Raw genomic sequence first — 12,047 nt, 5'->3', positions numbered from 1 at the left:
AAAAAAAAATTAATGAACAAAATCCAAAACAGACTGTCTCTTCAAACTTATAAATAAAATAAAACAAATCATTATGCAAATCAGTAACGTTATTAATCTAAGTTACACAATAACAAAAAATCAATCCAATTTTCATAAAAAATAAATTACAATACAATCAAATACTAACAAATAAAACTTTCAATGGCAAAGCTCAAAACTTTTAAAACTGATAACGAACTAATTGCATTGCATTTAGTCCTTGAAATATTTTTCAGCATCTTTCCAAGTAATTATCAAATCCTTGATACAAGAATAAAAAAAAATTGATTCTTGTTCAATTAAGTTACAAGATATTCAAAATCCCAGAATTTCAATTTTAATTTTCCCGCGGTTTCCCAGAAACCAAACAAGAAATTAAAGATTCACGGAGAGAGGTACCAAACCGGCAATCGTACCAGTAGGAGAATCGTCAGCTGATGTGACGGAGGAGGAGTTCTGTGGGGCCGTCGCTTTTCGCTTTGATGCACGAGGAGGCATTGTGTTTTGTTATAGACGATAAGCCACAACCGTTTGATCTGATGACTAAATGTTTCAGTCAAAACCCAGAATAAAACCCTAGATTGAAAATTAAAAAATAAAATAAAAAGAGGTTTGAGAGGGAATTGAAGAGAAGATAGAGGTTTATAGTGGTTTTTTCAGAGCTGCGTGCCTTGCTGGGATTGGAAATAGCAAAAGTTGACAGTCACGCTCGACTCTGCGCGTGCCTGCTTTTATTATCTCGTCTTGTACTTGTTCTAGGACAACGGTTGTTTTCTTACCATAATAGAAGAGTCCTTGCTCCTTGATTCTTTATAATGAGTATAATAGTCCTTGATATTTTAATATGCGCATAATAGTCCTTAGATTTACAACAATAATTCTTCAATTATAAAGATGAACATAACAATAATACTGTAGATAACTCTTATACAACGTAGTGATTTTTAGTTTGAATTCATGTATTGCTGTGAAGAATTTCTTATGTCTTCTTTAATTTTTCATACAATTTTTTGTATTATACTTACAATAAAACAAACATAGTAAAACACATATATTTTGTTATTCATGTAAATAGATAGTGTAGCATATCTTCTCCTCCTTTTTTTTTTTTTTTAATCCTTTTTATCTTAGATTTTTTTTTAATTTTCTTATAGCATCTTGGTATTTAGTTGATATTTAATTTTAAAAATATTTATTTTTATTATAATATAATTAATTAAATAAATAATTTTAAAAAATAGTTAATAAATTCTTTAGAATTCATGGCTATTTTTTTAAAAAATATCAATCTTTTTAATTATTTAAATTATAGGTTTTAAACTTGATCTAATTCAAGGTTAGATTTTGAGTTTTGATCTGGTTATCCGGATTATTTTTTTAAAATTTTAAAATAATATAGTTTTAATTAAAAAAAATTAAAAAGTTGCAACCAGATTGTTAAATTAACCCTTTGAGTCAATAAAATTATATTAAATTTTTATTTTTTTTTAATTTAATCTAATTTTAATATCAAATTAACTGAATTTTAAAATGAACTATTACGCCGAGTCGGATTTCAAATGAATTAGAATGCTCATGTCCCGTTAAGTCGACAATGTCCGGGATAACTTCGTCAAACCATTTCTTAACGATTTCTAGGTAAAGTAACTTAACTTCTAAGTCGAAGGCTACCTCAAGCGAGGGCTTTTTGAGCAAGTGATGCATGACTTTATGATTGGTCCAGGGGACCCTAAAATGGGTTAGCGCACTTTAAAAGGGACATTAAAAGAGAGAGGCCCCATGCATATGACTCGTATGGGAACATTGCCCTTTTAAGTAAGATTAACTTGGAGCGTGTGCTAAACGCATCTTCGGTTTTATTATCCATTAGCATTTTCTCCTTCTTCTTCTCTGTCTCCACCTTGAATACTACAACAGTCTCTTTAAAATTTTAAATAGGCCCCTTCGATATATTTTTTTTATTTTTTTTCTTGATTAATCTATAAAATTAAAATTATTTTTCAATTTCACTTTTTTTTTTAATCTTTTAGACTTGTTTCTCATATTTTTAATTGATATTTTTAATTTAGAATTATTTTTTAAATTAATCTATAATTTTTTATTGCTTTTTTTACCTTAAAAGTTTTTTAATTTCACCATTACATTTATTATATTTTATATTTGATTTTTATTTTTCTAGTTACTATTTATTTTATTTAGGATCATTTTTATTTATTTATTATTACAATTTCATCATACTTAAGTCTAGTTTTCTTATAAAATTTAATCATTATTTTTTTTATTGTTATTTTTTTTACTTTGATAATTTTTTACGAATTATTTTTTTTATAAATTTTATTTTTTATATTAAATTAATCTAAATTAATTTAAAATTAAAATTATTAATTTAATCCAAATTTAAAATGGCACAAGTTATAAATTTTAGAGTTGTAACTAGGTTTGGAAGATTCGACTTCTTTACTGTAAGCTGTTTTCAGCACGCGGCTAATTATTCAAATAACTCCGGGCTTACCTCATAAATTTCGGCCCTAACAACTTCTATGCTCACCCTGATATCCACAGGCCATATCTGTCGGGCCGTCGTTTCTTTCTCTCGTAGCCCATCACTCAGCACCAACACACGCCGGCCCATCATGCTAATCAAATAAACGACGCCGTTAAATTCTCGTTTCTATAAAACTTCGAAACAAGGCAAACTAGGGTTTCTATCGCGATCGGCTGCTCCAGTCTCCAGCCTTCAAGCCCCAGACCCGCGAAAATGGTACCCTCCATCCACTCCTCTCCATGTTTTTTGTGTGCGATACATGTGTCTTACTTAGGTACCGACGTTTGATGTTTGCTTTGTAGCCGTCACACAAGACCTTCAGGATCAAGAAGAAGCTGGCGAAGAAGATGAGGCAGAACAGGCCCATCCCTCACTGGATCCGCATGAGAACTGACAATACCATCAGGTTCTAAATCCTCCTTTACCCTTTTTTATGCTCATTTTGGCTCAAGTGGTGATTTTTTTGTTGTCGTTTTGAAGGTACAATGCGAAGCGCAGGCACTGGCGCCGTACCAAGCTAGGGTTTTGAGCTGGAAGAAATGATTTGAAGTTTGAGCTGTTTAAGTGCTTTTTAGTTTTTAATTTTGCGAGACTTTAAAATATTCACAAGTCTTACTTAGATGTGAATTTGAAGGGATTGCTGTTTAATTTTGAGTTTGCTTTTATATTTCAACAAATGGCTAAGACTGATTCAGGCTAATGTGATAGTCTTTGACGTTTATTTCGCTCCCCCTTTTTTTGTTTGTTAGGTTTGTTTGTGGGGGTAATTGCCCTCATCTCTGTTATCTGTTCGTCCTATCCTGTCATTTGTTTATCTCAAGCAATCTTAGATCGTGTTGATTACTATTAGTTTTGGGTTTGTGAGCTTTCAAATACTTTATTTGATGGTTAAAGCTACTGGTGGGGACTAGAATAAGTGGTTTTGGTTTGTTTTGAAATGCTTCACAGCCTTGGTGCTAGATAGTAAGTTTATTTTTTTTAATATTCTGGGGAAGTCTTTTAAAGAAGGAAGCAAGGTGTTAGATGGTGGTATGGCAGAGGGTCAGTGGTGATGAGGGAATTGGCTAGATTATTTTCTATTAGAAAAATATAGAATTTTGAATAGTTCTTAAAACTGGGAATAATGGTATTTGGATGAGGTAATGGTGCGAGTCACAAGTATCCTTTGTTCCAGGGTAGGATTTGTTGAAGTAGATATGATTCTCATCTTTATTGTTTAGATGTAATCTTGGGGTTGCAGGAGTTGTTTGAGGGCATGGACTGATTTGTATTTAGAGAAAGAATTTAGCATTGCAGTTATCCTATATTTTGGTTAGTCTCTATAGTTTGGTCCCTTTTTTGTGAAGGTTGGACTCCTGCCTCATGTTTTATTTCATCTTTTGTGAAGGCTGAACTGAAATTTGGACACAGTATGTGTAGAATGACTCAAATTAACATGTAGAATGACTCAAATTATCTCAGGCTTGGTCCCTTTTTTGGTGTAGGAAAAAGAATTAGAAAGTAAGTCTACTGGTAGGGGTTCAAAATGTATGTTTTTTATTGATGTATTTCAATGAATTGGAGTGTTAGATCAGAATGTCTTCTGAGTTAGCTGGCCTAGTCATTCAATTGTTTGAGCTGCAGTTGTGTACCTGCCTTAGAAGCGAAGCAAGTTGTAACCTCTGTTTTGCTCTTCAGAATATAATCTTAAGGGGCCAAGAATGGCTTAAAGGTGACTGCATAGAATTACAAATTAGTGCAAAGTTTTATGAAATCCTATAGGGCAATCATGATGTCATGGCGATTAGGGGTTAGAAATAATGAATGAAAGATTATAAGCTTTAACTTGGAGAATTAGCTTAGTTAGGGACTGCATGAGCAAGATTTGGCGTTCGAACTTGTATTCTAGTATGAAAAATAAGGTGACTTGTAGAAAAAGGGAGTCTATGTTCTATCGGGTGTGTGAATTTTTTGGATAGAAGTTGGTTGGCCGAATTCTTTGTTGTTTTCCTTTTGCGGTCTAATAAAGAGCTGTAATCTGTGATTACTGTTGCCTGCCTTTTGTGTAATTTTACTGTAAATTTTCATCACTGGTTAATATGGATGTGTATAGGGTTGATTGTTTGTTGCGATGTTGGAGGTTCACTTCTTTGGTTTTGGGACCATACCTCAGCAACGGCCTCTTTTACTTGGGATGGAGCTTGTGTTTTCATGATTTGTTCTATACTTGATCCGCTTTTTACTTGGGATGGGAATTAACAGATGGCTGTTAAAAATACAGATAATGAAATTCTTCTTTTCTCGTGCGAGTTTTACTTGCTGTTTGAATAGGTCATAAGTTTAACTTGTGCACCTTGTCTTTTGTCAATTTTATGTGTGTTTACTCGCAGCATTAACTGGACAGTCAGGAAACAGCCCACGTTATTTTATTTCTCTGTATGTTGTCGTCCTGGTTTGCTCATCTTTGCATGAGGCACAGGCGGCCCCTGTTCTAGTGATGCGGCCTGTATTGGTGGCAAGGAAACTGCTAAGTCTAGAGACTCAAATCGATCTCGGATCATCATATAATGCTTCATTCTAATTGCTTAAGAATGGGATTATTGGCCTATTGGTGGGATGCTGGATTTATGTAATTTTGTTGATAGACTTGAATCAAAGCTATTACATTGGCCTTGTTACGAGTTGTTAATGAATGCATGCATACAGGATTGATAGACAAACAATCGCCTTCTTGGCCTGGTAATGGTGAAGTTACAAATTTAAGATCTTGTTTGGGAATAAGATTGTTATGTAATTTTTTTTCAAAATTTGATTTTAAAAAAATATTGTTAAATTGTTTTAATGTGTTGATGTTAAAAATAATTTATGTTTTTAAAAAAATTATTATTTTGATATATTTTAAAATAAAATATTTTAAACTGTAATTACTATTATAATTATAAATAATTTAATATTTAATACCAACAAATCCAATAAAGAAAAACACAAAAAATATATATATATATGAAAAGCAGTAGCAATATAGTTGTCGTATGATAAAGTCGTCGGCTTCAATTGATACGGAAGGAGCCTAGTGCACAGGATCAATGATGTTGTGTTAGGGGTTTTTTTTTTTCTTGGTATTAATATTGTTAGGTACGGATTGATTTGTCTAAATCAATCAGGTTATTATAAACATGAGTGAGTTAATGAGGTTTGGCCGAGTAAGATCAAGTTTTGAATTCCGACTTCCTCAAAAAAGTTAGATAATCTTTTGTTGGCATATAGTTTAATAATCAGATTCTCTATAAAGCATGCATTATGAGCTTTCAATACCAAAAAAATAAAATAAAAAAATTCACATTGATAGTTTTATCTAAGCAGAATGAACCGTCAGATTACGGATACACGATTGAAGGTCTAAGCAGGCAAATTCAAATATGTAAGTTTGAACACCACTATAATTTTCCATAATTTGAATGGCCGCCATTTTTACAGAGAAAGAATGCATTGTTAGGCTTGGTAGTTTTTTAATAATCAGCTAGATGGATGCATGCATTTTTCCCCTTATTGGGCTTTAAATCACAAATGAGACGGTTCCTATTCGTCCCATAAAACTCTGAACCTTCTTCTATCAAGATCTTGACATGACATTAGAGAGATAATATGACCGCCAACGTTTTTAAGCATTCTATTATGTGATGTTGTTACCACCAGAAAAGGTGGAAATTTGGCATGGAAACCACAGAGTCAAACACAAAGAAGGCCGAATTACTCGAGCTTTCACTCCTTTTTCATGGCTAGGAGGTGGCTATATAACTTTACTACGTTTTCAAAACAAATGCTTGCTGTCTTCTGAAGGGCAACAAATAACTCTAGTTTTCCTCCTCCTGTCTTTTGTTGTCTCTTTGATAGGCCAATGAAGGGTATCTTTTAGGCCTATTGAATGAGACTTTGCATCCCCAAGAAACAAACTTGAGGTTGAGATTTTCTTGTTTTTGATCTTCATTTTCATCCTTCACCATGGGGGACGTTTCGCTGGAACAGATAAAAAATGAGAATATTGATCTTGTAAGCATTTCTCTTCGGTATATGTATATATCATGTTAATTTTCTCATTTGGATTTGACATTCTGGATCGCATTGTTTTGATGGTTCATGTTTTTAAAATGAAAGGAAAACAAAGAGATTTCTCATTAATGCTTTGTTTATGTGTGGGTGTCTCTGTGTTTCTGTTTATGTAGGAGAGAATTCCTGTTGAAGAGGTATTTGACCAGCTAAGATGTACAAGGGAAGGGTTGACCAGCGCACAAGGCGAGGAGAGGCTTAAGATCTTTGGCCCCAACAAGCTAGAGGAGAAAAAAGAGAGCAAATTTCTCAATAAAAAAATTCACATTGATAGTTTTATCTAAGCAGAATGAACCGTCAGATTACGGATACGACTTTGCATCCCCAAGAAACAAACTTGAGGTTGAGATTTTCTTGTTTTTGATCTTCATTTTCATCCTTCACCATGGGGGACGTTTCGCTGGAACAGATAAAAAATGAGAATATTGATCTTGTAAGCATTTCTCTTCGGTATATGTATATATCATGTTAATTTTCTCATTTGGATTTGACATTCTGGATCACATTGTTTTGATGGTTCATGTTTTTAAAATGAAAGGAAAACAAAGAGATTTCTCATTAATGCTTTGTTTATGTGTGGGTGTCTCTGTGTTTATGTTTATGTAGGAGAGAATTCCTGTTGAAGAGGTATTTGACCAGCTAAGATGTACAAGGGAAGGGTTGACCAGCGCACAAGGCGAGGAGAGGCTTAAGATCTTTGGCCCCAACAAGCTAGAGGAGAAAAAAGAGAGCAAATTTCTCAAGTTCTTGGGTTTCATGTGGAATCCTTTATCATGGGTCATGGAAGCAGCTGCCATAATGGCCATTGCTTTGGCCAATGGAGGAGGCAAACCTCCGGATTGGCAAGACTTTGTTGGTATCGTTGTGTTGCTTATCATCAACTCCACCATCAGCTTCATCGAAGAAAACAATGCAGGCAATGCCGCTGCTGCTTTGATGGCCGGTCTTGCCCCGAAAACCAAGGTACTTTGAGTCCATCCTAATTCATGCCGTTTTCTTTCATCAGCATCTCATGTACAATAGAGTGTAACTCATTGTGTATAAAATTAAATTTGCAGGTTTTGAGGGATGGAAAATGGAGTGAGCAAGATGCAGCAATTCTGGTACCAGGAGACCTGATCAGCATCAAGTTGGGAGATATTATCCCGGCTGATGCTCGTCTCATGGAGGGAGATCCGCTCAAGATCGATCAGTCTGCTCTGACCGGTGAATCCCTTCCAGTCACAAAGAATCCTGGAGATGGAATTTTCTCCGGCTCAACCTGCAAGCAAGGTGAAATCGAGGCTGTTGTCATCGCCACTGGTGTTCATACCTTCTTCGGCAAGGCAGCTCACCTTGTTGACAACACCAATAATGTTGGTCATTTCCAAAAGGTATCGCTCGCCTTTCATTTTGTTACACAGGATACATACAAGTTGGCCATTACTTCTAATTTTATCACACAAGGAACTAATTTTTCATATAGATTACTTGTATAATTCTTCACACACTCTTTATCAGGTGCTGACAGCTATTGGTAACTTCTGTATCTGCTCAATTGCTATCGGTATGCTGATTGAAATTATAGTGATGTACCCAATCCAGAACAGGAGGTACAGAGAGGGTATCGATAACCTCTTGGTGCTTCTCATTGGTGGTATCCCAATTGCCATGCCTACAGTCTTGTCCGTGACAATGGCTATTGGGTCTCACCGTCTATCACAACAAGGTGCCATCACCAAGAGAATGACTGCCATTGAAGAAATGGCTGGAATGGATGTCTTATGTAGCGACAAGACTGGAACTCTAACCCTCAACAAGCTTACCGTTGACAAGAACCTTATTGAGGTCAGTGAGCTAGGCCAAATCATCTAATTCTTAAGGAGATCTGCCTTGCATGATTTTGTAAGTCTTAAGGTTCAATACTCACTACCAATATTGGTAATTACAGGTGTTCGCAAAGGACATGGACAGCGATACCCTTTTATTACACGCTGCCAGGGCTGCCAGAATTGAGAATCAGGATGCCATTGATGCTTCAATTTTTGGGATGTTGGTCGACCCCAAGGAGGTAAACAGTTCAATAATATAATCTCTTTTCTTGTGAACACTTTGTGGTTTTCGTTAGTCCACTTTCGATATAAATTTCATGGAGTCACTGAAATGGGAAATCTATGTTGCTTTCGTGTGATATTTTAAGGCAAGAGCTGATATCACCGAAGTGCATTTCTTGCCCTTCAACCCTGTGGAAAAGCGCACTGCAATCACTTACTATGACAGCAAAGGTGACTGGTACAGAAGCAGCAAGGGAGCTCCTGAGCAGGTAAGCATTGATTGCATGTTTTATCTGAAAACTAACACTTATATTGTCAGTTTTAATTTTCTATTTATATGCCAGATTATCGACCTCTGCCAACTCAAAGGCGAGATGAAGAAAAAGGCCCATGAAATCATTGACAACTTTGCCGATCGTGGCCTTCGTTCCCTAGGAGTTGCTCGCCAGGTAGACTAATCCAATAATTTACTTTGCTACTCATTTCGTATGATTCCTTGGAATATAACAAGGTAGACGAACCAACTGAAACATCATTTATTCTGATGACATGCTTATTTTCTTTTCCTTGTTTATAGACGATTCCAGAGAAGAACAAGGAAAGCGAAGGAGGACCATGGGAGTTTGTGGGTCTCTTGCCTCTTTTCGACCCTCCAAGGCATGATAGTGCTGAGACTATCCGCCGAGCCCTTGACCTTGGTGTCAATGTTAAAATGATAACTGGCGATCAACTTGCTATTGGCAAAGAGACTGGCCGCAGGCTTGGGATGGGTACAAATATGTATCCTTCATCATCTCTCCTTGGTAACAGCAAGGATGAGGGCATTGCTGGCATTCCAGTTGATGAGCTTATCGAGAAGGCTGATGGATTTGCCGGGGTCTTCCCTGGTAATGGAATTTTTCATTTTACCTCTATTACTGATACAAATGTTTGAGCAGTCTCTCATAAAATTGCTGCTAACTTAAATATTTAACTCATGCAAAACTTTGATATGCAGAACACAAGTATGAGATTGTTAAAAAGCTACAAGAGAGGAAGCACATTTGTGGTATGACAGGAGATGGTGTCAATGATGCGCCGGCATTGAAGAAGGCAGACATTGGTATTGCTGTGGCAGATGCAACTGATGCTGCTAGGGGTGCCTCAGATATTGTGTTGACAGAACCAGGTTTGAGTGTTATTATCAGTGCTGTACTGACAAGCAGAGCCATCTTCCAGAGGATGAAGAACTACACAATATATGCTGTTTCCATCACAATCCGTATTGTGCTGGGATTCTTGCTTGTTGCTCTTATATGGAAGTTCGACTTCTCACCATTCATGGTCCTGATCATTGCTATTCTCAATGACGGAACCATCATGACCATCTCCAAAGATAGAGTCAAGCCATCTCCCGTGCCTGACTCATGGAAGCTCAAGGAAATCTTTGCCACAGGCGTTGTCCTTGGAACCTATATGTCAATCATGACTGTGGTGTTCTTCTGGCTTGTTCATGATACAGATTTCTTCTCCGTAAGTCAATCATTCTGAATGCCTCATATCGAAGATGTAAGTTAAAAACAAATTTTAACATTTTAATGTCTGCAGGAGAAGTTCGGTGTGAGGTCAATCAGAGGTAAACCAGATGAGCTTACAGCAGCTCTTTACCTTCAAGTGAGCATCATCAGTCAGGCACTTATCTTTGTAACCAGGTCAAGGAGCTGGTCCTTCGTTGAGTGCCCTGGTCTCTTACTTGTTAGTGCCTTCGTTGTCGCACAGTTGGTCAGTATTTTTTTCTTTTCCCTCTAGTTTTCCCTTCTCGTCTCAACTACTATTTTTCTACTGTAAAATCTTCTTTACGAGTTGAAGGATGGCTGTATGTTGCACTAACTTGCAATGCTTGTCCACTGAAGATGGCAACTATCATTGCTGTATATGCAAACTGGTCCTTCGCAAGAATCCAAGGGGTTGGTTGGGGATGGGCAGGAATCATCTGGATTTACAGCATTATCACCTACATCCCTCTCGATATCCTCAAGTTCATCATTCGCTATGCATTGACTGGGAAGGCCTGGGATAATCTGCTGCAAAACAAGGTTTTGAAACAATAAAAACATCAACATTCTTTCGAGTTCTTTTTCCTTTTTTTGGTAATTGCGTAACCTTTTTGCCCCTCTTAAAATCTATTCAGACTGCTTTCACCAACAAGAAGGACTATGGAAAGGGTGAGAGAGAAGCTCAATGGGCTACCGCTCAACGTACTCTTCATGGTCTACAACCCCCAGAAACCATGTTCAATGACAAGACCACCTACAGAGAGTTGAATGAGCTAGCTGAGCAGGCTAAGAAGCGTGCCGAAGTAGCAAGGTAAATTACTTAGCCTACACAATCTACAATAATGTCATTTCTCTTGTCAGATGCGAACACTATAACTTAGACTTCTAAAAGGGTAGCAGCCTACCTTAAAACTTCTTGTAACAACATGGAAAATACTAGGATTAAGCTAGCTGAAGATCATTTGTCACTAATTTCGTTCCTTCGAGGATACAATGCTTATGAATTGGGGTTCATTTTGCAGGCTCAGAGAGCTTCACACATTGAAGGGACATGTTGACTCAGTGGTGAAGATGAAGGGGCTAGACATTGAGACCATCCAACAACACTACACGGTCTAAAGATGTTAAAGAGTTGTAAAAACAAGAATGCGCAAATAAGACAGAGAGACAGTTCAGAGAGAACAAACAATGAAATTAATGTCAGAGCTGCTTTTTTCTGTTTCCCGTTGATTTATTTTTAATTCAAAATATCGGAGGGACCTTCACAAGGGAGATTTGCTATCGCTTTTTCTGATAATGGTGAAGAATTCTAGGGGAGAATAGAATACAGTGAAGAACTCAAGAGGTTAAGCTATAATATCACATCATATAATCTCTGTCTGTTCTTTCTTTCCTTCCCTTTACAAGCTTTGGCTGGCTAGTTTTAATAGAAGAATGATGGGTTTAAAACCCCAACAACCATGTTTCCTTCAGCCATGCTTCTGTTAGTCCTTGTGGTCTTACAAATTGTTTTTGCTGGCTTTCACAGTTCTTTAAAAACAGTACACACAGCTATTTGAGGGTGCTATGGATTGGAAAGAAAACCTTTCATATGATCCAAAATTTCATACATTCTGCTGGTTCATACCAGTGATATTCCCACTTTTAGCATGCCATAAATTGAGCAAAATTTATATTCCATTTTTTTAAAATAATTAGTGACGTCTCAAACCAACTTGGTTCACCAAAATTATTTCCTTTCTAATTAAAATTAAAATTGATCATCCATAATGAAATAGAATTAATGGAATGTATAAACTGTTCACAAGTGTTCAAGTTCTGGCATCT

General features: G+C 36.3%; 3 protein-coding genes across 3 annotated transcripts in view; 2 read left to right on the top strand and 1 right to left on the bottom strand.

Annotated features, from left to right (window-relative positions):
- LOC105121136 (DCN1-like protein 4) overlaps positions 1-760 on the bottom strand; it is a 6,275-nt gene extending 5,515 nt beyond the window's left edge. Inside the window, exon 1 of the mRNA XM_011019665.1 lies at positions 438-760. Within this exon, the coding sequence (XP_011017967.1) occupies positions 438-519 (82 nt within the window). The 5' untranslated portion in view covers positions 520-760. The remainder of the gene's footprint in view (positions 1-437) is intronic.
- Positions 761-2,676: 1,916 nt separating this feature from the next.
- On the top strand, positions 2,677-3,287 carry LOC105121135 (60S ribosomal protein L39). The gene is made up of 3 exons (XM_011019664.1): positions 2,677-2,782; positions 2,869-2,972; positions 3,047-3,287. Exons 1-3 carry the CDS (start codon positions 2,780-2,782, stop codon positions 3,093-3,095), a joined length of 156 nt encoding a protein of 51 aa, XP_011017966.1. The 5' UTR covers positions 2,677-2,779; the 3' UTR covers positions 3,096-3,287.
- A 3,702-nt stretch (positions 3,288-6,989) lies between these two features.
- On the top strand, positions 6,990-11,613 carry LOC105121134 (ATPase 8, plasma membrane-type-like). Its single transcript, XM_011019663.1, has 13 exons — positions 6,990-7,085; positions 7,259-7,615; positions 7,711-8,025; positions 8,153-8,479; positions 8,583-8,702; positions 8,832-8,954; positions 9,030-9,134; positions 9,263-9,572; positions 9,683-10,197; positions 10,273-10,446; positions 10,578-10,760; positions 10,856-11,031; positions 11,243-11,613. Exons 1-13 carry the CDS (start codon positions 7,038-7,040, stop codon positions 11,337-11,339), a joined length of 2,850 nt encoding a protein of 949 aa, XP_011017965.1. The 5' UTR covers positions 6,990-7,037; the 3' UTR covers positions 11,340-11,613.
- Positions 11,614-12,047: the final 434 nt, after the last annotated feature.

This window comes from Populus euphratica, unplaced genomic scaffold (assembly GCF_000495115.2).
Source record: "Populus euphratica unplaced genomic scaffold, PopEup_1.0 scaffold31.1, whole genome shotgun sequence".
Taxonomy (NCBI): domain Eukaryota; kingdom Viridiplantae; phylum Streptophyta; class Magnoliopsida; order Malpighiales; family Salicaceae; genus Populus; species Populus euphratica.
The sequence above is the reverse complement of the archived record's forward strand: the minus strand, read 5'-3'. Positions and strand labels throughout refer to the sequence as shown.